We start from the raw sequence: 26,981 nt of genomic DNA on the forward strand, positions 1-26,981 counted from the left end.
ACATGTACAGATGAGATTGCTGTGGAGGAGTTGGGGGCTGCACAATTTCTGATGAAGCTGCAGTTGGAAGAGAGGATGATATCCAGTGAACCATTAATTTCCTTGTGACAGGTATGGGGAGGTTGTTAACATCAATCTTGTGCGAGACAAGAAGACCGGGAAGTCAAAAGGTTTCTGCTTTCTCTGTTATGAAGATCAGAGGAGCACCATTTTAGCTGTGGACAACTTCAATGGAATCAAGGTGAGTGTCGAAGTCAGAATTGGATCACATACTTCTCTTGAATGTCACTTCATATACCTCTGCCTCTTCCATAAAGGCAGGCTTGATCTGGGTCCAATGTGAAAAGCAACTAATCCTTTTGAACTCTGCACCAATCTGCATTCATAATTACATTAGAAATAAGCTGCTATTTATTTTAAACTAGCAACAGGTTTTTTTGTGAAACTTGTAAATGCTATTTTACCCTGCAAAGAAAAAAATTAGAAAGCTATCTACTATTAACATGATCCATTTAAATCTTTTAGCTATTTTCCTTGAGGGATGTGCATTAACAACAGCCCAAGTGATACTGTACTTGCTTCCTCAGCCCTAGAGGACCAAGATGATAATGTTTTGGGAGTAGTTTTTATATATGAAGGCTGTTGGTACATGGTACAAATTCAATAATTAAGTTTCCAGCTTATTCAAACTGTATCATTCAGTGGGTCAGCATTGTTCTGATTTACTCAATGTAAAACTTTTCATGGAATATACAGTATAGTGCACAGTATATGGAAGTACCACATTTGCTCATTCCTGCTCTTCTCCAAGTAACTTCTCAGACTGACTTTATTTAGATTCATTTGTCCTAATACATTTACTCTTTAAAATTTTTATTTCCTGTAATCCTACAAATATTTGTTTCTTTTTGGCTGAATCTTATTGTTAGAAGTCACCTTCTAGTCCTAGCATAGATGACTATTGTATGTGGTGCAAACTATGGGATGTTGATTTTGTGGATAGTCAGAGGCTTTTCCCCAGGGCTGAAATGGCTAGCACGAGAGGGCATAGATTTAAGGTGCTTGGAAGTAGGTACAGAGGAGATGTCGGGGTAAGTTTTTTACGCAGGGAGCGGTGAGTGCGTGGAATGGGCTGCCGGCGGGGGCGGTGGAGGCGGAAACGATAGGGTCTTTTAAGAGATTTCCTGGGTAGGTACAAGGAGCTTAGAAAAATAGAGGGCTATGGGTAAGCCTAGGTAGTAAGGACATGTTTGGCATAGCTTTGTGGACGAAGGGCCTGTATTGTGTCTATGTTTCTATGGGCAGGAAAGACTTGAAGCTAAACCTGGAGCCGATATTTTTAGACATGCACTTCCTGTGGTGATTCTCTTCATACAGGCTGGAACTAATGACCAAAGCCTATTATAAGGGGCAAGGATAGGATGAATGCACGCAGTCTTTTTTCCCCAGGGAAATACAGAGTCTTGTAAAAGTATTCAGCCCCCAACCCTTTGTTCACATAAATGAGTATTACAAGCAGGGATATTGATCAATTTAACTGAGAATTAAAATGAGATAATCTCATACCCTTCCCCAGATTTGTGCTTCTCTATTATCATTTCCAGACTTGTTCTGAATGTTCTTTTGTCTTCATTTTAGTTTGTTCTGTTGAAAATTTACTGTAATGTTGGACCTTACAGAAAGTATTATGAGTTCATTGAAAATTTCCTCTAATTTTCTACAGTATGCCCACAAATTGAGTGAGTTGGCCAGGTAATATACAGTATTGCACGTGAGAGAAGTTAGCGTAATTACAAAGGAGATGAATACTTTTTCAAACTCTCAATTTTGGTTTTTAATTTTTGGTAACTAGTATATTTTTTCTTTTGACTTGACACGGTGAACAATATATTGTAGATTAGCTTAAAAATTCCTGCTTCAATATATTTTAAATTTAGAAAAAGGTGAAAGTAGTTGTGGGGGCTGAATACTTTTTCAAGGCACTTTAGAACCAAAAACTAGAGGGTATAGGTTTAAGGTGAGAGGAGATAGATTCAAAAGGAATCGGAAGGGAAACTTCTTGCAGACAGGCCAAGGTCCAACAAAGCCAGGTCCAAAGAGTTATGGGAAAGGCAGGGTAAATATGATTTGAACTGTCAGCTGAATGTAGACTACTAGCTCACGTTCTTGTAACCTACATGTATTCACCTTTTAGATTAAGGGAAGGACAATCCGTGTTGACCATGTAGCCAACTATCGCCCTCCAAAAGATGGAGATGATATCGATGTCGTGACAAGAACACTGAGAGAGGAAGGCTGTGGACCAAAAGCACCTCCTCCAGCATCAGCATCCTCTGAGTCCCCTGACGAGACTGCTAGTGAGGTGCCAACTAAAAAACGGAAAAAAGGTGTGGAAAGGGAATTAATGGGTGAACCTTTTCGAGGGGTGTCATTACAGGGAGGCCATCGACCATAACTTCCCGTTAACGTCAGAGAATGGAGGAATTAAAGGAAATCATTATTGATACTAAAAGAAAAGTAGTACTGAAGAAATTAATGGGAATCCCTGGGGTTTGATCTGCATCCCAGAGTACTAGGAAGAATTAGCCTTGGAGGTATTGGAGATAGAAATTATGGAAGTATTTTCAAAGATTCATGGTGTTGTATAGCATGTGAGCTGACCTCTCAGTAAGCCTAGTGTCTGCCAACCTTTAAGCACCCATCCACACTCATTTAATGACGAACTGAGGATGAAAATTCTCTCTCAGCACTGACTGCATCAAGTTACACCAATAAGTTTACAGATTTTGCCGCCGCAGAGGTAATAGAATTATCAAACTGGTGATTTCCTCAGATTGGCGTTAAATACAGTGCTTTACTTGGCTACATATCCCCTTGAATAGTGGTTACTGATGGTTCCTAGAAATATCCATGTTTTACAGCTACCATTGTCTCTGATCTTGAACACAGAATCACCTGAATATATTTGATTTCCAGAAAAGAAGAAGAAGAAGAAGAAAGAAAAAAAGGAGAGAAAACTGAAGTTGGAAAAGGAAGAACAAAGCTCCAAGCAATTTGGCAAGACCTCTCTCCGAAGTCAGTCGCCTACACCAGCAGTAAGAATTAAGAGAGAAAGAGAGGATGAGGGATATGAGAAGCATGCCAACACAAACCGAGACTGTCATGGGGAACGCAGTGTTGACCAAAGAGCAACAACAAATAAAAGAAAGCACTCAGATGGAGTAGATGAAATGAGAAATAGAGAGAAATGGGATGAGAGAAATCAGTCTAGGAACTTGGAGAGGGACGAGCGGCGAAGAAATGATCAAAATAGCCGAGGATCGTGCAGTGAAAGGTCAAATAGAGACTCAAGATGCAACTACAGCGATGGGAGAGAGACAAGACATGAAGAGGAAAGGCAGAGTTACCAACGAGGGAAAACGCAGAGAAAAGAGAGGTCTGAGAACAAGCATGATGATCGAGACAAGTACAGGAAGAATGATCACAACAGGAGAGAGGAGAGGGATTCAGATTGTGAGAGTTCCAAGAGTAAAGAGAGGAGAAGTAAGCACACCAATGGCAGTCGTTATAAAGAAAGAGATGACCACAGGGATTGATGATAAAAGAAGCAAATGAGAAGCTTTCTATGGGTAAACTAAATTTTATTTTACCATTTGAAGTCAAATCAAATGTTCAGAGTTTCATTTTAATCCAAGTTAAAGTAAGCAGAATTTTAAAAAGTTCTGGTATTATCTGCTTGTTTGTACTCTGTATTTTTAGCAATCTCTCTATATGTTTAAAGAAATTATGCAAATATCAAGGAACATGAAAGATCTGTTAATACTGCAAGGCCTTTCCTGTAAATATGGTTTGAAGATATCTATTTGATAACTTGTGTAAACATAGCATTTAAATGTGTTTTTCCTATTTCTATCCCTTAAAATCCTCCTGATTAGTGACCTAAGAGACACTAAATCTCATCCAGTTAAGACCAGTTAGCTCAACAAAGATTTAGAATTGGTGGTCGTCACTGCATTCCATCCAGGATGGGCATTTATCCACTCGATTCTGTAAATTTCTAATTACTAATATCTCTAACATCTCTTATCTGATATTTATAGTACCAGGTTAAATAGAAAATAGTTCCATTATTAAATCTAATGTGAGCATGCTGCTCTTGGCTTCAGAGGGTTTTAGGTGTTTAATGTACCTGTAAAATTACAATGACATGAATGGATGAGGAATATTAGGACCATCTATGGAAAAAGTTCCATCTTTTTTGACTCCACTTTGTATTGCTGCTGATATTTATGGATTTGAACCATCATAAACAATGAAATGTTCACTTCATTAGAGAATTATTAAGTAAGAAAGTAAGTAAGAAAGGCTTATGAACTCTCTGCTCTAGAATAAACACCAAGGACGTAGCTGTGCATATAATTTATTGCCCAGGAAACCAATGACGTGACATTTCAAGATACAGTTTATTTCCTGATATTTCAGTGCTATTCCGTTGTGATAATTTTCCTCAGTGACTTACAACTGTGCATAAGAAATAGGAGCAGAATTCTACCATTCAGCCCATTCAGTCTGTTCTGCCATTTCATCATGGTGGATCCATTTTCCTTTGCAACCCCATTCTCTTTCCTTCGCTCCATTACCTTCCACACTGTGACTAATCAAGAACCTATTAACCTACCCCTTAAATACACCCAACGACCTCCCCTCTACAGCCACCTGTGGCAATGAATTCCACAAATTCACCACCATTTGGCTAAAGAAATTCCTTCTCATTTTCATTCTAAGTGGATGTCCCTCTACTCTGTAGATGTGTCTTCTGGTCCTAGACCGCACCCCCCCCCACCCCCACCCTGTAGGAAACATCTCTTCCACAACCACCCTACCTAGGCATTCCAACATTTGATAAGTTTAAATGAGATTCCACCCTGCCCCCCACCAATTTTCCTAAATTCCAGTGAGTACAGGCCCATAGCCATCAATGTTCCTTATACAGTAACCCTTTCATTCCCAGAATCATTCTTCTGAACCTCCACTGAACCCTCCCCAATGTCAACACATCCTTTCTTAGATAAGGGGCCCAAAACTGCTCACAGTACTCCAAGAGAAGCCTCCCCAGTGCCTTAAAAAAGCCTCAGCATTACATCCATGCTTTTATATTCTAGTGCCCTCGAAATGAATGCTAACATTACATTCGCCTTCCTAACCACTGACACAGCCTTTAAGTTAACCTTCAGGGAATTGTGCATGAGGATACCCAAGTCCCTGTGCACCTCAGATCTTTGAATTTTCTGTCAGTTTAGAAAATAATCGTTGCTTTTGTTCCGTCTACCAAAGTGCATAACCATTCACTTCCAAACACTGTATTCTATCTGCCACTTCCTTGCCCAATCTTCCAGTTGGTTGAAATCCTTCTGCAGCCCCCTTGATTCCTCAACACTACCTATCTTTGTATTGTCCGCAAAGCCATCAATTCCGTCATCCAAATCATTGACATATAATGTAAAAAGCAGTCCCAACTTTGACCCCTGTGGAACACCGCTAGTCAGTGGCAGCCAACCAGAAAAGGCACCTGTTATTCCCACTCTTTGCCCCCTGCCAATCAGCCAATGCTCTGTCCACGTGCCATGGTAGCATAATGGTTAGCACAGCAATTTACAGTACAGGTTTCAATTCCTGCCACTCCCTATGACTGTATGGGTTTCATCCGGGTGCTCTGGTTTCCTCCCACAGTCCAAAAACGTACTGGTTGGTAGGTTAATTGGTAATCGTAAATTGTCACGTGATTATGCTCAGATTAAATCAGCAGATTGCTGGGTGGCATGGCTTGAAGGGCCTAGAGGGCCTATTCCACACTGTATCCCAATAAATAAATAAATATTATGGTCTCTTATCTTGTTAAGCAGCCTTGTGTGGCACCTTGTCAAAGGCCTTCTGAAAATCCAAGTACACCACATCCACTGATTCTCTTTCATCTATCCTGCTTATTATTTCCTCAAAGAATTCAAACACCATGTCAAGCAAGATTTTCCTTCAAGGAAATCATGCTGACTTCAGCCTAATTTAGCGTGTACCTCCAAGTACCCTAATACCTCATCCTTAGCAGCTGACTTAACATCTTCCCAACCACTGAGGTCAGGCTAACTGGGCAATAATTTCCTTTATTTTGCCTCTTCCTTCTTAAAGAGTGGAGTGGCATTTGCTAGTCCTCCAGAACCATACCAGAATCTAGTGATTCTTGAAAGATCATTCCTAATGTTCCACAGTCTCTTCACATACCTCTTTCAGACCTCTGTGGTGTAGTCCATCTGGTCCAGATGACTTCCCTACCTGCAGACCTTTCAGCTTCCCAAGCAACTTCTCTCTCATTATAGTGATTGCACTCACTCCTGCCCTTGACACCCTTGAACCTCCAGAATACAGCTAGTGTTCTCCACAGTGAAGACAGATACAAAATACTCATTTAGTTCATCCGCCACTTCCTTATTTCCCATTACTACTTCTCAAGCATCATTCTCCAGTGATCTGATTACTACTCTCACCCCTCTTTTCTGTTTATATATCTGAGAAACATTTTGGTATCATTTTTGCTATTATTGGCTAGGTCACCTTTGTATTTCATCTTGTCCCTCATGGCTTTTTAGTTACCTTCTGTTGGTTTTTAAAGGCTTCCCAATCCTCTAACTTCCCACTAATTTTTGTTCTATTATATGCCCTTTTGCTCTTACATTATTGTTTACTTCCCTTGTCGGCCATAGTTGTGCCATCCTGCCTTTTGAATACTTCTTCCTTGGGATGTATACATGCTGCAGATTTCGCCTAGAAACTCCAGCCATTGCTGTTCTGTCATCATCCCTGCTAGTGTCCCATTCTAATGAACTTTGGCCAGCTCCTCTTTTATGCCTCTATAATTCCCTTTACTCCACTATCCACTGTACTACTTTAGCTTCTCCCTCTCAAATTGCAGGCTGAAGGTTATCATATTATGATTACTGCCTCCTAAGGGTTCCTTTTTGTTAAACTCCCTCATCAAATCCAATTCATTATAGAACACCCAATCCAGAATAGCTTTTTCCCTAGTGGTCTCAACCACTAGCTGCTCTGAAAAGCCACCTCAGATATTCTACAAGTTCTGTCTCTTGGGATCCAGCACCAACCTGATTTTCCCAGTCAACCTCCCTAAATTCTCTCTTCAGGTCCTTTTCCTATGTATGCCATTGCTGCCAATATGTATCAAGACTACTCACCCTCCCCCCTTTAAAATGCAGTGGCCCTGATCCAAGATGTCCTTGACCCTAGCTCTGTGCAACTGTCTCTTTCATGTCCACGGAATCTTGTGCCTACTTCTCTAACTATGGAATCCCCTATCACTAATCCTCTTCTTCCCCCCCCCACCCCCCACCATCACAATGTCAGACTCTGTGGCAGAGACCCAGTCACTGAGGCTGACCCCAGAAGGTCACTCCCCATAACAGTATCCATATTTATTTATGGAGGAGAATGGCTACTACAGTACTCTGCACTGTCTGCACATTTCCTTTCCCTCTCCTGACAGTCACCCAGTTACTTGCCTCCTGCAACCTAGGGATGATGACCTCCCTGTAGTTCCTATCTGTCAGCTTCTCAGTTTCCCCTATGAGCTGAGGGTCATTGAGCTGCAGCTCCAGCTCCTTAACACGCTCTCAAGGAGCTGCAACTCGGTGAACCTGGTGGAAATGTGGTTATCGGGAGGTTGAAGGTCGCCCAGAAAGAACACATCTTGCAGGTAGAACATGACACAGCCCCTGCAGCCATTTTCACTGCGCTAACTATGCACCAACAGGTGAAGAATAAAGGAGAGCAACTTACCTAGCTGAAGCTTTTTGGCTGACCACATTTGCAAAAAGAAAGTTGGCTTGATCAAAGAGTTGTGGGGTTTTATTTAACTGCTGCCCTCCTGGGACACTCAGTGTTTGATGAATATATTCTAAAGTGTATTTAAATAAATGGGGCTGTTGCCAGCTTAGAGATGCCACCATGTAGGCTCCATCACCAAATTGGTTGCCCAGTTACTCAGCTTTTTTTATATTTTATAAAGTCCCTAATACTCAAATTGGATTTTTGACATGAATTCCCATCCATTGGCTGTAAAAGGATCTTCTGATGCATATTTTTCTCTTGTTTATTTGGATTATTATATTTCACTTTTAGAAAGTCTCCCCTTCCTGCACAAGGGTTACCTATAGTGATCTGGAAGTAATTAAAATTGACCACGCTCCCATTGTCACTTTGCATCTGAGATGGTAATTTTCTTAAATTTCTGTAGCTGCTATTTATTTATATGAGCATTTGTTCAGTGATCAACTTTCAGGTAATCAAACACAGAATGTAATGTGATGCTCCATTTTTCTGCTATTTAATTGCATTTTGGCACAATTTAGGAGTGGCTGCCCCTTACTGCTTTTTCATTCTATGTTAGGAGGGAGCCCCTGATGCTGGGCTCAGCTGTACATCATAGAAGCCAGGATAGACACCTCCATACTTACTGAACTGGCAATATTGGTGGTAAGAGTCATATTGACAAGTCAGTAATGCTGTCAGCTAGCCAAATGTTATTTACATTTTGACAGAACCCTACACATCTGCCTTTGGTGTCAAAACTCTTTTCCATTAAAACCTGTAGCAATTTAGCAACCCCCTAAATTATTGTTTCTTTTAGAGCTGCGATACAGTATAGCATCTCCTGTACTTCATTGCAGAAGCAAAGTCTAAAATGTCTTCAAATATATTTGAAAGGATATATTTTATCCAAATGATTGGTGTTTTTCAGGGAGGTTCTGTGTAAGTACATTTGTAAAGTAACTGTCAGAGTTAAAGCACCGATGCTTAATGGCTGAAATCATCTCTCAGTACTCTTCAGAAATATTTCCAGTCTCCCGTGTTTCTGCCTATAAACAGTGCTGAAATAATAATGTGTTGCTTATTGTTTTATTATTTTGTAGAATAATACAACCAGGAAAAAAACCCTTCAGCCTAATCCTATTTGTTTCCTCTTGCATCCCTGTCAGTTCCCCACTCCTGCCTAGTTGCACTGCTTCATGTAGATTTTTAGGTAAAGTAAATCATTTTGAGTAGAAACTTGGGTTGGAAGCATTTTAAAAGGGTTCAATTTTTGAATGTCATTTACTGCCAAAGCAGAATTTCTAAGCCAGAGTCCTACAACTAAGTTTGTTATAACACTAGGTGTTGTAAATGGTGTTAGTTAAGAAGATAATATTGATATATGAATAAGTTAATACAAATGTAAAGTAATTGGGAATGCTAGAGTTCTGAAATAAAATAGAAAATACTGATTAATTCAGGCCAGTGACTGAACAATCCATTCATAGCTATTCCTAAGCCCTTTTGAACTGGGGTAATTAGCTGCGTCAGACTAACAGTGTTTGTCCACAAAATTCAGATTAGATAAGAAATTAACTCATTTATTTATTGCATCTTTATGCCTTCTTTCAGGTGTGAAGTCTGGTGGTGTTTAGGAACAATTTTGCAAAGCCCAATTTTGCTTATGTTACAGAACTGTTTCATTGCACATTAAAGAAGTTTTAACTACCGGTAATGTATGATGAACATCATGTAACATCAACAGTACAATTTTTGTGAATATTAATAAAAGTGGATTATAACAGTTATTCTCTTTTAACAAAGATCCTTTGATATGTCTTCAATTACTGTGAATACTATGATTAAATTTGTATAGAAAATAAATGATGTGTGTATTTTTTATCACAATTGCAGGTTGAATCTGAAATAGTTGCTTTTCAACATATACTGCTAATGATAAAGAGACCTATTTAGGCTGAAGAGTAATGTAAATTGGAGCTTCTAATGAAAAGCCAAATTATTTGAATATATGTCAAGCAGTTTTTCTGTCAATATGTGCCCAATTACTCAACTTTTGTCATATTTTTTAAAAGTCCCTTACTACTCAAATTGGAATGCTGTTCATGAATTCTGATCCATTGGTTGTAAAAGGATCTTTTGGTACATATTTTTCTTTCACTTATTTGGACCATTATATGCCATCTGTAGAGCTGTCTCCCTTTCTTGCATAAGGGCTACCTTTTGTGACCTGGAAGGAATTAAAATCGTCCACCATACTATTGTCACTTTTCCAGTGAGATGGCAGTTTTCTTAAATTGCTGTAACTGATATTTATATTTGCGTTTAGTTAAGATCAGGGATCAAGAACTGAATTGGGGGTGTGGGGAGGGGGGCTTGAGATAGTGCAAGTTGTTGTGGTGAGTGACCGTAAGATTTAAAAAGCGAGCAGGGCCAGTTGGGACATTCGGTGGCACTTGAGATTGTTGGGAAATTAGGAACTTGGCAAGGGCCAATAAAAAGAAGTTAGATTTAAGCAGAGTAACCAATTGAAGAGTGGCCATTGTGACGGTGGGCCAGGGTTAGAATGAGGGAGCTTGAAGCTTTGGCGAGAAGAGGCAGAGGCTGAGGTGTGTCTCTGGCAAGTTTCTTTCTTTTTACACAAGAATATGAGGCAAGACAGTAGAATTCTCCTTTTGGAGGATGTGGGATGATGGTGACATCTCCAGTATCCCGAACATGAGAACATCTGCAGATGCTGGAAATGCAAAGCAACACACACAAAATGCTTGAGGAACTCAGCAGGCCAGGCAGCACCTATGAAAAAGAGTAACCAGGCAATGTCTCGGGCTGAGACCCTTCTTCAGGACCCTTCTTTTTCCAGTATTCTTGATGACTACACCTGTAAGAAGAGCACTCAGCTGCATAGACCATGTTAGGGGTCTGAAGCTGGATGAACTCCAGATCATTCGGGAGTGAGGGGTTGATTGACAGAAGGTACAGGGAAGTACTTGTACTTGAGATGCAGGACACGGGTAACTGGGTGAGGAAAAGGGGTTAAACAAGCAGTGAAGGGTACCACTGTGGGTGCCCCCCTCAGTAACAAGTAGATTATTTGAATAGTGTTGTGGTGGATGGTGGGTGGGGGGGGGGGGGGGAAACAACCTAGCAGAAGAAAGCCACAGTAGCCAGGTCTCTGGCTTTGTGTCTGGCTCAGTGACGCAGAAGGGAAGGGGAGAAGAGAACAGTTGTGATAGGGGATTCGTTGGTTAGGGGAACAGACAGAAGATTCTGTGGACAACAACCAGATTCATGAATGACATGTTTCCTTCCAGTTGCATTACAGGGACATTTCTGATAGGGTCCATAGCATTCTTCAGGGGAGGGTGAGCTGACAGAGGTCATAGTCCATGCCAGTACTAATGACAGGTAGAAAGGGTGACAAGGTCCCATAAAGAGAGTTCCAGAAGTTAGGTGCTCAGTTAAAGGACAGGACTTGCAGAGTCTGATCTCAGGATTGCTACCAGAGCCACATGCTAGTGAGGACAGAAATAGGAATGTAATATTTCTATTGTAACACATGGTACAGGAGGGAGGGCTTCAGATTTTTGAATCATTGGGCTTTATTCTAGGGCAAGTGGGACATGTACAGATGAGGTAGTTTGCACCTGAACTGGAGGGGGACTAATATCCATGTGGGAAGGTTTGCTAGTGTATGGGGTGGGGGGAGGTGAGTAAACTAGAGTTGCAGAGTGCCAGGGTAGATAGAGGGGAAAATGTTGTTAAGCCTACATACAAAGACAGGAATCAAAAGGTTGAGCTGGTGGGAATAATGATCCTAGTTGTGTCCATTTCAATTACAGGTAGGGCACGTGAATCATGAAGCACGGGTCAGCACGTGGAACTATGACAATGTAGCCATTAATAAGACTCGGTTGCAGGAGGGGAAGGACTGGCCACTCAGTGTTCCACGATTCAATTGTTTTTGACATGATATGAAGTGGAGGGATGGCATTATTAGGGAAAATTTCATAGCAGTGCTCAAACTGAACAGACTGGAGAGCTCAACTACCGAAGCTAAATGGTGAAACAGGAAAAAGACAGGGATTATACTGTAGACCAACAAGTAGTCAGTGGGATTTAGAGGAGCAGGTTTGTCGAGAGAGAGCAAACAGTAACAAGAAAAATAAAGTCGTAGTAGGTGATACACAAAATGCTGGTGGAACGCAGTAGGCCAGGCAGCATTTTTCCACACATTGACTGAGACTCCTATACTGTTAAAGGACTGGATAAGATAGAGTTTGTCAAATGTATTCAAGGAAATTTCCTTAATCAATATACTCTCTGTGACAACTTTATTAGTTTCATTTGCTCATTAAAGCAAATATCAGCCAATCTTGTGGCAGCAACTCAGTGCATAAAAGCATGCACTGTCAAGAGGTTCATTTGTTCCCCAAACATCAGAATGAGGAAAAATGTGATTTAAGTGACTTTGACCACAGAATCATTATCGGTGGGGTGGTTTGAGTATCTCAGAAACTGCTGATCTCCTGGGATCTTCACACACAGCAGTCTCTAGAGTTTACACAAAATGGTACAAAAAACATCCAATGAGTGGTGGCAATTCTGTGGGCAAAAACGCATTGTTAATGATAGAGGTCAGAGGAAAATCAGCAAGCTGACAGGAAAGCAAAGTAACTCAGATTACCACGTATTACAACAGTGGTGTGCAGAAGAGAATCTCTGAACGTACAACACCAAACCTTGATGTGGATGGGCTATGGTAGCAGAAAACCACAAACATGCACTCAGCGGCCATGTTATTAGCTACAGGAGGTTCCTAATAAAGTGACCATTGAGTGTATAGATGTCCCATGTAGAGAGAGTACAGGACTGGAATTTCCTATTAGGGTATAAGACAGAATAGGTGACAGAAGTGTGTGTAGGGGAACACTTTGAATCTAAAGATCATAATTCCATTAATAAGATAATTGTGGAGAAGGAGAAGAGTGGTTCTCAGGTTGGGTTTCTGAATTGGAGAAAGGCCAGTTTTACTGGCATTAGAAAGGATCTGGCAGGTGTGGATCAGGTTGTTCACTGGCACAGTAAGCTTAGTAAGTGGGAGGCCTTCAGAAGTGAAATATTAAGAGTGCAGAGTTTGTATGTGTGTGTTAGAATAAAAGGCAAGGCTAACAGGGTAAGGGAACCTTGGTTTTTGAGGGATATTGAAGCCATGGCTAAGGAGAAGCAGGTAAAGACACCAGGAACAAATGAGATGCTTGAGTATAAGAAATACAGGAGAACATATAAGAGGGGAATCAGGAGGGCTAAAAGATAAGAGGTTGCTCTGTCAGACACAGTAATGGAGAATCCCATGGGCTTCTACAGATATATTAAGAGCAAAAGGACAGCGAGGGATAAAATTGGTCCTCTAGCAGATCAGCATGGTCATCTATACGTGGTACTGAAAGAGATGGGGGAGATCTTAAATTGACATTTTGCATCTCAGTCAATACAACTGAGGTAAAATAGCAGTGAGGTCATGGACCATATACGGTTTTCAGAAGAGGATGTGCTATTTGAGGTAAATTAGTGTTGATAAGTACACAGGCCCTGCCTGATAAGGTGTCCTCCTCAGTTCTTGTGGGAAGCTAGGGCAGAAATTGCAGGGTTTCTGGCAGAGGCATTTAAAATATCCTTAACCGCGGGTGCGGTAATGGAGGAATGTTGCTCAAGCTGGAAAACGGCACATGGAATTAACGCAGTTAAGTTAGCTGTTGCACGTTTGGAGGACAAACAATGAGTCAGGGCACTGATAAATGTGGTAGAACCGTGGGTTCGAGGAGTAAAGATGCACAATTGCTTCTATCCCAGATAGTGCTGCAAAGACGGCTTTTGGCACATGAGCCTTCATAAATCAAACCATTCAGTATATGAATTGTGATGTTATGTTGAAGTTATTATACATGGTGGCAAGGCCAAATTTGTAGTAATATATACAGTTCTGTTCATATCTACAGAAAATCTTGTAAGACTTAAAGAGTACAGAGAAAATTTACAAGGATATTGCCGGGACATGAAGACCTAAGTTGAATAATTGAATAGTTAGGACTTTATTCCTGGAGCATGGGAGAATGAGTGGAGATTTGATAGAGGTTTACAAAATTATGAGAGGTATAGATAAAGGGCAATGTGAGCAGTCTTTTATCACTGAAGTTGAGTGAGGCTAAAACTAGAGGTCATAGGTTAAGAGTGAACAATGAAATATCTACAGGAATATCTAGGAGGGTGGTGAGAGTGTGGAATGAGCTGCTAGCAGAAGTGGTAGATGTGGGTTTAGTTGCAATACTTAAGAGAAGCGTGGCTAAGTATATGGATGGGAAGGGTGTGGAGGTGTATGGTCCAGGTAAGTGTTGATGGGATGAGGTGGAATAACAGTTGGCATGGACTAGATGGGCCAAAGGGCCTGTTCCTGTGCTGTTGTGTTCTATGATTCCATGACTAAATCCATCCTGTACATTGTAATTTGACATCACAGAATTACATCCTGGCCCCTCTGTCTTCCCCTGCCTCAAAGTTTACCTGATACTCTGAGGATTTGCTCAATATCACGTGGTAAATAAGTAGTTGGTGAGAGAGAGGACCTGAGACTAAAGATTAAAGAAATTTCCCAGTGTTTAGGCAGAAAAATGCAGCTCATTCTAAACTAGATACTGGATAAAAAGGTTACTCAGCAGGTTGAGCAGTATCTGTGTGAGGAAAGGAATTCAAAGTTTAAATTTATTATCAAAGTACATACGTATATGTCACCATATACAACTCTGGGATTCATTTTCTTGTGGGCAATCACAAAAATACAAAACAAGCAATAAAAACCATGAATGACCTCACCCCTCAGGACGGGCAAACAACCAGTGTGCAAAATACAACAAACTGCACAAATACAAAAAGAAAAAAGAAATAATAAAAAATAAAAAATATCAGGAATATGAGATGACGGGTCCTTGAAAGTGAATCCATAGGTTGTGGAGCCAGTTTAATATTGCAGTGAGTAAAGTTGAGTGAAGTTGTCCTCTCTGATTCAAGACCCTAATGGTTAAGGGGGTAATAACTGTTCCTGAACCTGGTGGTGTGGGTCCTGAGGTTCTGTATCTTCTTCCTGACGGCAGTATAGGGAGAAGAGAGCATGTGAATGTTTCAAGATTGCATCAAGATTCTAAAAGATGTGTGTGCAATATCTTGTCATCAAAATTATTACAGGCAAAAAGACAGAACAAACTGTGATGATGTGCAGTGTATTTAGTACTCGTACTGTTAACTTGTGGTAGTGACACTGCTTATCTCACACAGTTTGTTTCTGTGCTGCTGGAATCTTGAAGAACAACAGGATGGGTGCACGGGAAGGATCGTTAAAAAAGAAAGGCACAGATTTAATAAAGCTTGGGACATGCTTCGGAAAATGCTGAGTAAGGCTGTACAAGCAAATGGAATGGAAAAGCATTTTATGTAAAGCATTTGTACCACGTAAGTTAATTAAATCATTAATTCACATTAAAGTTAAAATGAATCGACTTTTCCTTGAACTGAAATTGTTGATATGATGGCTAAAAATCATTAATTAATCATCTTTAAATTCATGAGTGCTTTGGATTTGTGCACACTATGCAGATTTTTTAAAATATAGAACCTCATGCTAAAATGGGTCATCGCTAAAAATTTAGTCATCAAAAAAGCCAACTGGCTCCATCCTTGCATGATCTCATTTTTGGAATTAATTATTTTTGGGTTACAGTGGTGGAGCTGCTGTCTTGTAGCTCCAGTGGCACAGTTTCAGTCTGGTGCTGTCTGTGCGGAGTGCCTCATGGGTTTCTGCCAGCTGCTCCTCTTTCCACCCACATCACATAAGCGTGTGGGTTGTATGTTGGTCGAACAATTTAAACTGAAGACACAAAAGACTGCTGATACAAGGTCTCAACCCAAAGTGTTGACAGTTCCTTTCTTACTACATGTGCTACTCCACCCGTTGAGTTCCTACAACAGTTTGCTATTTACCATAAATTTTAGCCTGTGTGTAGATGAATCTATATTGTATTGTTCTGCTGAACATTGTGGGCATGATATATTGGCACTAGAATGTGTGGTTACTCTTGCAGGCTGTCTGTAGCACACCCTTGGGTGTGTTGGTTGGTCACACAAATGACACATTTCACTGTATGTTTTGAGCTACAGAACCTAGGCTTCTGTACCTCCCTCTGCAACGTGATCCTTGACTTCCTAACAGGAAGACTACACTCTGTGCGGATTGGAAATAACATCTCCACCTCACTGATGATTAACACTGGCACTCCACAGGGATGTGTGCTTAGCCCACTGCTCTACTCTGTCTACACCCATGACTGTGCGACTATGTGGCTCAAACAGCATCCATAAATTTGCTGATGATACAACCATTGTGGCAAAATTTCACATAGTGATAAAAGGGCATACAGGAGTGAGATATACCGGTTAGTTGAGTGGTATTGCAGCAACAACCTTGCACTCAATGTGAGTGAGACCAAAGAGCAGATTGTGGACTTCAGGAAGGGTAAGATGAGGGAACACAAAACAATCCTCAAAGAGGGATCAGAAGTGAAGAGATTGAACAGTTTGAAGTTCCTGAGTGCCAATATCACTGAGGACCTAACTTGAACACAACATATTGATGCAGCTATAAAGAAGGCAAGGCAGCGGCTATATTTCACTAGGGGTTTGTGGAGATTTGGGTTGCCTACTAAAACACTCAAGAACTTCTATGAATGTACCATGGACAGTATTCTGACTTGCTGCTTCACCGTCTGGTACAAGATAGAAATAAGTTGCAGAAACTTGTAAAATTGGTCAGCTCTATCATGGGTATTGGCCTTCATAGTATCCATGACATCTTCAAAGAGCAATGCCTTAGGAAGGCAGTGTCCATCATTAAGGATCTCCACCACCCAGCACATGCCCTCTTCACACTGTTATTGACATGAATGAGGTAGAGAAGCCTGGAGGCACACAATCAGTGGTTCAGGAACAGCTTCTTCCCCTCTGCCATCTGATTTCTAAATGGACATTTAACCCATGAACACTACCCCACTGCTTTTTTATTTGCTACTTTGCACTACTTATTTTAACTTTAATAGACATATATATATTTAATATAACTCAGTTTTTTTCTTAATTTATCATGTATTTCATTGTACTGCTGTCATAAAGTTAAATTTCACAACATATGCCAATGATATCAAATCTGATTTTGATCTGCATGTGATCAATGAATCTGAGATCTACAGCTGAATGTAGAATCTGGGGCAAGTTGACAGGACAGCAAAATGGATTACGGTAGATTGGTGTAAAAATAGGTGCTTGATAGGTGGGCTGGAAGATAAATCTCTCTAGGACTCTATAGCTTATTTGGAGATCCTCTGCCATGTTTTATTACCATGCCGCTGACACTCCTCTCCTTAAGTCCTTCCCTTCCCTGAAGCCAATTCCACCATCTTCCTGAGGGAGCAATCCATTGATGTAGATGCTTTTCTGCTGCAAACTTAAAATTTGCCATCACAAAGTGATATTTAGCCAACAGGATGGTTCTTAATTGTATTCCACAGGCCTGTTTGAGGATTTGAGTAAAGATAGTAAACATTATATTTTCTAAGAGAAAAGTGTATTGATTCAAAAGAAAATACTGGAAGGACTCAACAGATCATGCAGCATTTGTGGAGAGAGAAATGATAGTTTTCAATTCACTGATGTTTAATTAGAACAATGTTAATAACAAATCTTCAGTTTGAAAGGTTAACTTTTTTCTCTCTCTCTCTCTCGCTCCACGGATGCTGCCTGTGTATTTACAGGGCTGCCTGTTTTGTGGTTTTCAGGATGCATGTTGTTTTACTTTTGGATATTTTTTCATGGTCGATGAAATTATTTCCAAGCTGTATTTCTCCATGAAATATATGGAAATAAGCCCTTTGGCCCACAAAGTCCTCATTGACTATTGACCATCTATTTACATTAATTCCATTCTCCCCACTTTCCAGTAACTCCCCAGATTCTACCAGTCAGCAACACATTAGAAACAATTTGCACTGGTGAATTAACCCACCAACCTGCACATCTTTGGGATGTGGGAGGAAAGCAAGCACCCTAGAAACCCCATAAATTCACAGGAAGAGCATACAAAGTCCAAACAGACAGCACCCAAGGTCAGGATTGAACTCGGGTCTCTGGTGCAGTGAGACAGGGACTCTGCCGTCTGTGCCACAGTGCCATCTTTCTTCCTTAATCCACTGCTCTTATGGAACTGAATTAATGTGGAAAAGCCACTGCCATATTGCCTACTCAAGAATTTCACTACATAATCTTCCCTGCCAAAACAACACTTTTTTTCCTGGCCACTCTTGTTCTCCTATACTGGGTCCATAAGACCATAAGATATAGGATCAGGAATAGGCCATCTGGCCCATCGAGTCTGCTCCACCATTCAGTCATGGGCTGATCCAATGCTTCCAATCATTCCCACTCCCCTGCCTTCACCCCATACCCTTTGATGCCCTGGTTAATCAAGAACCTATCTATCTACGCTTAAATATACCCAATGACTTGGCCTCCATATCCACTCATGGCAACAAATTCCACATATTTACCACCCTCTGACTAAAGTAATTTCTCCGCATCTCAGTTCTAAATGGACGTCCTCTAAATGTGCCCTCTTGTCCTAGAATCCCCTGCCATGGGAAATAACTGCCATATCTAATTTGTTCAGGCCTTTTAACATTTGGAATGTTTCTATGAGATCCCCCCTCATTCTCCTGAACTCCAGGGAATACAGCCCAAGAGCTGCCAGACATTCCTCATACGGTGACACTCTCATTCCTGGAATCATTATTGAGAATCTTCTCTGAACCCTCTCCAATGTCAGTATATCCTTTCTAAAATAAGGAGCCTAAAACTGCACACAATACTCCAAGTGTGGTCTCACGAGTGCCCGATAGAGCCTGAACATCACATCCCTGCTCTTATATTCTATACATCTAGAAATGAATGGCAACATTGCATTCACCTTCTTCACCACCGACTCAACCTGGAGGTTAACCTTTAGGGTATCCTGCACAAGGACTCCCAAGTCCCTTTGCATCTCTGAATTTGGATTTCTCTTCCCATCTAAATAATAGTCTGCCCATTTATTTTTTCCACCAAAGTGCATGACTATCCACTTTCTAACATTGTATTTAATTTGCCGCTCCTTTGTCCGTTCCCCTAAGCTATCTAAGTCTCTCTGCAGTCTCTCTGTCTCCTCAATACTACCTGCTCCTCCACCTATTTTTGTATCATCAGCAAATTTAGCCACAAATCCATTAATACCATAGTCCAAATCATTGACATACATTGTAAAAAGCAGCCGTCCCAACATCAATCCCTGTGGAACTCCACTGGTAACCAGCAGCCAGTCAGAATAGGATCCCTTTATTCCCACTCTGTTTTCTACCAACCAGCCAATGCTCCACCCACGCCAGTAACTTCTCTGTAATTCCATGGGCTCTTGCTAAGCAGCCTCAAGTGCGGCACCTTGTCAAAGGACTTCTGAAAATCTAAGTACACCATGTCTACTGCATCTCCTTTGTCTACCCTGCTTGTAATGTTCTCAAAGAATTGCAGTAGGTTTGTCAGGCAGGATTTTCCCTTCAGGAAACCATGCTGGCTTTGGCCTATCTTGTCATGTGCCTCCAGGTAGTCTGTAATCTCATCCCTAACAATCAATTCCAACAACTTCCCAACCACTGATGTCAGGCTAACAGGTCTATAGTTTCCTTTCTGCTGCCTCCCACCCTTATTAACTAGCGGAGTAACATTTGCAATTTTCCAATGTCAGAATCTATCAATTCTTGAAAGATCATTGTTAATGCCTCTGCAATCTCTCCAGCTACTTCCTTCAGAACCCGAGGGTGCATTCCATCAGGTCCAGGAGATTTATCCACCCTCAGACCATTAAGCTTCCTGAGCACCTTCTCAGTTGTAATTTTCACTGCACATACTTAACTTTGCTGACACTCCTGAATGTTCGGTGCACTGCAGCCGTCTTCCACTGTGAAGATTGATGCAAAATACACATTCGATTCCTCTGCCATCTCTGCATCTCTCATTACAATATCTCCAGCGTCATTTTGTATTGGTCCTATATCTACCCTCAACTCTCCTTTACCCTTTTATATACTTAAAATAGCTTTTAGTATCTTCTTTGATATTAGTTGCCAGCTTCCTTTCATAATTCATCTTTTCCTTCCTAATGACATTCTTAATGACCTTCAGCAAGTCTTTAAAAGCTCCCCAATCCTTTACCTTCTCACTAGCTCTTACTTCCTTATATGCCTCTCTTTTGCTTTTACTTTGGCTCTGACTTAACTTGTCAACCACAGTAGTGTCCTTACCTTTGAAAATTTCTTCTTATTTGGAATATATCTGTCTTGCACTTCCCTCATTTTTCGCAGGAACTCCTGCCATTGCTGCTCTGCTGTCCTTCTTGCAAATATAGCTTTCCATTCAACTTCAGACAGTTCTCCTCTCATGCAATTGTAATTTCCTTTACTCCACTAAAATACTAACACATTGGATTTTATTTTTCCGTCTCAAATTTCAATGTGAACTTGATCATATTGTGATAACTATTCCCTAAGGGTTTGTTAACCTGAAGCTCACTTATCACCACCAGATCACAGCACAGCCGATCCCCTAGTGGGCTCAACAACAAGCTGTTCTAAAAAGCATCATCCCTTAGACATTCTACAAATTCTCTCTCTTGAGGTTCAATACTGTGCCAATTGTTTAAAAGTGACTTCTTATTTTTATACTGTAGATGCTTCATATCATTTTCCAAACTGTATAGCAAATCCAGCCTTTTCTGATTTATCAATATTTTAAATAATGTCTTTCTTTATTAATCAATGCCATACTTTCAATATATTAATTGTTCTCAGTCATTAATTTGATCAGTATATCATCAGTGTATAATCTGATTTAAGAATAATACAGTTCAATATTTGTTTTGCAGTATAAAATGGAAGTATTTTTCAAGGAAATGAATTTATATACTTGTACTGTCTTTCTTATTTTGTAGCCAGTAAAGATCAAAAGACTTCTAAAGGGCATTTTTGCACGTTACCGAAGATTTATAAATCAGCAGGAGAAAGCTTAGAGATCATATGACATTGAAATGCCAAAATCTGCATTTTTTCAATCACATCCTGCACTAGATGTAAATTATAAAACAGTGGAAAAATTCTCTTACTTTGAAAAAGGATCTAGTGCTTTCCCAGCATATATGACAAATCTCTTGTCAGGCTTCCAGCTGGGTACAGCAATCGATTATAACTGATGTTTTGATGCGAGACTCTGCCATCTTCATCAGGGATAATGCCTGGGCATGTCTGGTCCAGTGGTATTTATTCCCCTGTAGCCCATCCCTCCTGACTGGTTTGTTATCATCCAAACAAATTTCTACTCTCCCACCTTGTTTACAATTGAATTGCAGTTCTTGCTTAGAGAGACATCTTTGTCTTTGTAAATATTATTTTCCTCTAATTTTATTTCAATGGTTTCTTTTACCAGGCAGTCCCAGGCTGATGCCATGTCCAACACTACCATCTGGTTTTCATCATATTAGAATGTCCAAGAAGGGGAGGCAACCATTCTTCTCCTTCTCCATCGTAAATTGAATGTTTGGATGTATACTGTTAAGATGGTCATGGAAGTGTTGGAGTGCCTGGAGTCCATGAGGCCACACTATGAAGGTGTCATCGATGTAACTAAAGAAGCATTTGGTGTGTAAGGGTGATGAACTCAGAGTCCTCTCCTCAAAGTTATCCATGTAGAAATCAGCAATAGCTGGCAACGAGGGCGATTAAATGGCTCCTCCGTTTGGATGTTCATAGTAGATCCCCTTATAGAGGAAGTACGTTGATGTAAGGGTGTGTTCAACAAGGTCAATGCTACTCTTATCAAACTTTGACCGCAGGAGCACCAAGCTGTCTTTAATGGGAACTCTTGTGAACAGAGACCCCACGTCGAAACTGATGATTATGTGTTCCAAGTTCAGCTGGATGTTGGTTATTCTTTTAACAGTCGGTCGAATTTGTGATGTGATGCTCACAGCTCCCAACAAAGGGAGATAATATGGTCATTAAACACTTAGTGAGGTAGTAAGTTGGAGAATCTATCCCACCGATGACAGGCCTCGGGGGTGGGGGAGCCGTCCTTGTGTGTCTTAGGGGGGCCGTAAAGTCGTGGTTGTCCTGGTGCTTGAGGCAGAAGTGTCTTGTATAGGTCTGTCAGTCCGGATTTCTTCAGTAAAGCGGAGGTCATCCTGACAATCAAATCCATGGGATCGCGCAGTAGAACCCTGTAGGTGGGATTGTACAGAATCTGTTGGACTTGCCTGTGGTATTCCTCAGAGGACATCAGGACCGTTGCATTTCCTTTGTCTGCTGCTAAAATCATGATGGCTGGGTTTCACCGTAGTGCCTGGAGGGCCAGTCACTCTCCTTTTGTAATGTTTGGTTTTGGCCAAATGGATCTTTTGAGGGCCATGCAGACTTCTGTCCTTACCTCCTCTGCAGTATCCGGTGGTAGGTTTTGGATTGCTTGCTCTACTCTGCCAATGTAGCCCCGATAAGGTATGGCTCTGGGGACTGGAGTGAGGTTTAACCTCTTCACAAGACCAATCTAGTCTCCTCGTCGATTTGATTGATGCCAGTCCTTTCTGGGACCAATGGTGGGATGACTGCACTTTTTTTTGGATAGTTGCCTCGCTGTCTTGCTTCGTGAAACTAGTTCACCTTGGGCAGCAGTGAACCTGTTGACGTACTCTCAACCATTAGTGTTGGACATAGTGTCTATCAGAAACCCACTCACACTGACTTATACCTCAACACTAACAGCCACCATCACACCTCCCAATGTTGAGTGGTTCTTTCTACTTTGATTAACTGTGTGGAAACTATTTCAGACCTGGAGAGTCTCCCTGAGGAAATAAGACAATTACAGATGATGTTCCTACAGAATGGCTACAAGGTGAAGGAAATCAACTGGGCCTTTAAAAGGGCCAACAGAAGAACCAGAAACCTATCACTACCGTCTGTCTTCCCTACACTTCCAAAGTTTCTGGAAGGATTGCCAAGATCCTAAAGAAATACCAGATTAATACCATCCACAAACCCATAATGAAGCTTATGAGGGTCAAAGATGACCTGGGACTCAGGTCAGCTGGTGTCTACAGGATTCCCTGTGAATGTGGAGCACCGTATCTCAGCCAGACAGGACGAACGGTGGAAACGGGAGGTGTATCTGGGTTACCTGGAGAAATCGGTGGTTGCAGGACACTGCATTCACATTGCTCATAGGATTGACTTCGACAGCACAAAACTACTGTGCACCATCAATGGCCTTTGGAACTGCACGGTGAAGGAAGCCATTAAAACTAGGGAAAAGAATTTTAACAAAGATGAAGATCTTGCTCTAAGTAAGGACTAGAATTTGATTGTAAACAAAGTGGAAGAGCAGAAACCTGATTGCATGAGAACTAACCAAATTGGAGGAGTGGACTACAGGGATTATAAATACCACTGGACTAGATACACCCAGGCATTATCTCTGATGAAGATGGCAGAGTTTATCATTGAAACTTTGGTTATAATTGATGCCTGTAGCCAGCAAGAAGCCTGAGAAGAGTTCATTATCTTACTTTGTCAATGTCAATAAATAGAAAAAGTTCTTTTCTCATTTCTAGCTTTAAAGGTGCACACACTTAATATTAAAATGCACGGACCACTATGTATCTCATCTACAAGGCTATTGCTTAAATGTGACACAAGACAGTGAATGTCTTCAGGCTAATAAGCATAAGATGCACTACAGTTGAGCTCATACTTAGATCAACACACACATAATGCTGGAGGATCTCAGCAGGGCATGCAGCGTCTATGGAAAAGAGTAAACCGTCAATATTTCAGGCCAAGACATTCATCTTCATCTTCCTCTGATCACCTGATATCCACAAAGGAGAAGCTGATTAGGACAGAGAAGCATGGTTCATTTGTTGGGAATCACTGCGGCAAGATGTTGTGTTTTGTCTTAAATCAGATCATAGACTGATGTTTAAAAAAACAAAAGCAAAGATTAAGCCCATGTGTGAAGGAAAGTGATAATAGAAAAGAGCTTGTGTGTGATTGCTAAATCAACAATTAAAACCTCATAAACCTGAAGCTGATTTCAATGCAGCTAATAATATTCTGAAAAGTATTTCAAAGATATTGCACGGGTAATTTGGTGTTTTTTTTAAATTTTAGATTGGAAATACTTTGTACAGTGTAGACCAGCTTTCCTTCAAAAGACATAGAGAATGGAAAGGAATGCTTCTGAAATTATTTAGATAGTTTGTCAAGGGAAGCAAATATTTAGATTTATTTCACTAAAATATGTGTTCTGAAAATGAGAGTTTGTTACCATGGAGGTAATAAAGTTGTTAACTTCAACTATTACAGTAGACCCTAGTGTGTAAAAATGTAACACATTGTAATTCACAAGATTATCTGTTAGAAGAATGATTTCTTCATAGAATTGTGAATTTATAGACCTCTAACAATTGTACTTTAATTAACTTCTTCAAAAATATGGAAAATGGTACGAGTAAGCATAGAAATAATGAAATAGATAGCTATATTTGAACACAAACTTGAGTTTTTCATTTGAAAACATAAAATCTCTACACTGAACTTCTTTTTCACATACAGACATATTAATAAAAAATGTAAATAGGGAAAACTGAAACAATTTAATGCCACTTTTTCAAAACAAACTCAGGCTCTGCATCTTCTGCTATACATCAATCAAAATTAAGCCACTTAACTAAGCTTCACGTAACAGCAGTTCTTGGCTATATGGCAAATGGGTTGCAATGTGGCCGAATAATCTGTGGAGTAATCAATTGCATACCGTTCAGTTTCAGCTTTGTAGGAATGTAATTACAGGGGTATTCCTGCAGTTCATTTTCTAATTTCTGCATAGTATTAATGGAAGAATCACATTGACATAGATCGGTTGTAGGATATCTACTTGTGTAAATCAGATTTTTGTGAAATGAAAGTGCTCTTTTAATGGAATATATTATCATTATTTATTCTTACCCAGTGTAAGTGTGTACTTTTCTTTATAGTCTTGTTACCCATTCACTTAGAGGAAATGCAATACAGAAATTCGGTAACACCTGCCTTGGAAGTTGCATGTATTGCAGTACTAACATCAGAAGAGTGTTACTAGAAAGAACTAGCCAGAGCTGTTGGCTAACATAAAGAAAATATGTAGCTGTGCTCCTTTTATTATTGTATTCTTACTCTGAATGAGATGGAGAATTAAAATGGTTCTGTCCTCTCTTTCCTCAGCTTCCCACATTGTTCTGATCAACATGACTGGACTCTTTACAATCTTCTCTATTCTATTTTTAAGCTTAACAGTTTCAATTCATAGTCACTGATGCTGATGCTAAAAATCTTGAACAACACTTGTTCTCTGCCAAGCCTCTGTTTCATTGGTCATAAGGAACTTTGCAAGCGAACTTCATTCATGAAAATGTTGCTAAGTATCTGTACCTCACAGTTAGCATCTTGTCCCTTGACATCTTGCCTTGCTGTGCCAAATCTGTTTGTCTAGGTTTAACTAGCGTTTTCCTGCTAATGATCTTTTACAAGCGATGCAGGATATATCTAGAACATGGTTTTACTGCCCACGATTGAAAATGTCAGTTGTGTTGATTGATGGATCAGACCTGGAAGACGAAGTTCACTCATTTAGCCATATCAAGCCCTCTTCTTCCCTGAATTTCTCTTTTTATACCTGAATCTTTATAGCTGGCTGACTTTCATTACTAAATAGGAACACCCATTTTCACTGTATTTTCTGCAGTAACATCTCCAAAGCATCATCTTCACATATAAGCCCCTATAAAATATGTTTCTGTTTAAAAGTAAAACTAATAAAATTCTATTACTGACTATTTGCTTTAGAATCTCTGTGCACGGGGCACTGTTTAAGGGAAAAGGGGAACTGAGTAAAATCCAAAGCAAGAAAGAAACTGCTGGAGGAACAGGCAGCATCTGAGGAGACAGAGAGATGGCTGATGTTTCAGGTCAAGAACCTGCATTAGGTCTGAGATTATAGAGGAGAGACAGCCAGCATAAAAAAGTGAGGGTTAAGGGTGAGGAAGACAAGTGGTAGATTGAATCAGGTTCAGAAGAGAAAATGGATGGTTGGAGGTAGGTGGGAGGAGGGTAGGGAGGAAGCTCAAGACAGCAGCTGGAAGATGATGCACGGAAAGACGGCTGCAGATTCTGGAATCTGATAAGGAAGATGATGAGTGGAATCAGATACAGAAGGCATGACAGCTGCATTGAATGGTTTGGGGCTGATTTGAGTGTACTCTATATTACATTGACTGTTCTATTTATTATAAATTACTATGATTGCATATTGCACATTTAGATGGAGATGTGTTGTAAAGATTTTTGCTCCTGATGTATGTGAAGGATGTAAGAAATAAAGTCAATTCAATTTAGTTCAATTCAATTTTCAATTGAGCACAGTTCTACAGACATGTTTAGATTCAGGATCTTTTAGACATTTCTGCCAACTCATCAGAACAGAGAGAAGAAAAAACAGATGAAATAAATGACAGGATGCTCCAAAATTCATATGTTTAGACACTGTAAGATACTCTGAGTATAAAGTAATATCATTGAGCTTCCTTTGTCTACGCAGATTTTGTTGCATTTGCTCATAAACATACTTTCACAAATGCCAGTATTTCTGGAGTAGAGATCTTGAACAGAAATACATATCCAAGTTGCCTTCTCCCTAAATGGAAATTTACTATCTAAATGGAGTCAAGTTAGGAAAAGGGGAAGTACAACGAGATCTAGGTGTTCTTGTACATCAGTCAATGAAAGCAAGCATGCAGGTACAGCAGGCAGTGAAGAAAGCTAATGGCATGCTGGCCTTTATAACAAGAGGAATTGAGTATAGGAGTAAAGAGGTCCTTCTGCAGCTGTACAGGGCCCTGG

The 26,981-nt window shown here is 40.3% G+C and overlaps 1 protein-coding gene across 5 annotated transcripts in view; it reads left to right on the forward strand.

The window, feature by feature from the left end:
- The window catches only part of rbmx2 (RNA binding motif protein X-linked 2), a 39,904-nt gene extending 13,325 nt beyond the window's left edge, over positions 1–26,579 (forward strand). The window contains exons 4-8 of one of the 5 annotated variants that reach the window (XR_012100535.1): positions 112–241; positions 2,195–2,387; positions 2,977–3,629; positions 15,205–15,378; positions 21,481–26,579. Coding sequence is in view for 3 of the 5 variants with exons in the window: in XM_073058295.1 (XP_072914396.1) it covers positions 112–241; positions 2,195–2,387; positions 2,977–3,596 (943 nt within the window). In the remaining 2 variants the exon portion in view is untranslated. Of the gene's footprint in view, positions 1–111; positions 242–2,194; positions 2,388–2,976; positions 3,630–8,455; positions 9,666–15,204; positions 15,411–21,480 lie in introns of those variants that run through there. The other 4 variants (XR_012100536.1, XM_073058295.1, XM_073058293.1 and 1 more) reach the window with 4 other exon arrangements.
- The last annotated feature ends 402 nt before the right edge of the window (positions 26,580–26,981 follow it).

This window comes from Hemitrygon akajei, chromosome 10 (assembly GCF_048418815.1).
Source record: "Hemitrygon akajei chromosome 10, sHemAka1.3, whole genome shotgun sequence".
Classification (NCBI taxonomy): domain Eukaryota; kingdom Metazoa; phylum Chordata; class Chondrichthyes; order Myliobatiformes; family Dasyatidae; genus Hemitrygon; species Hemitrygon akajei.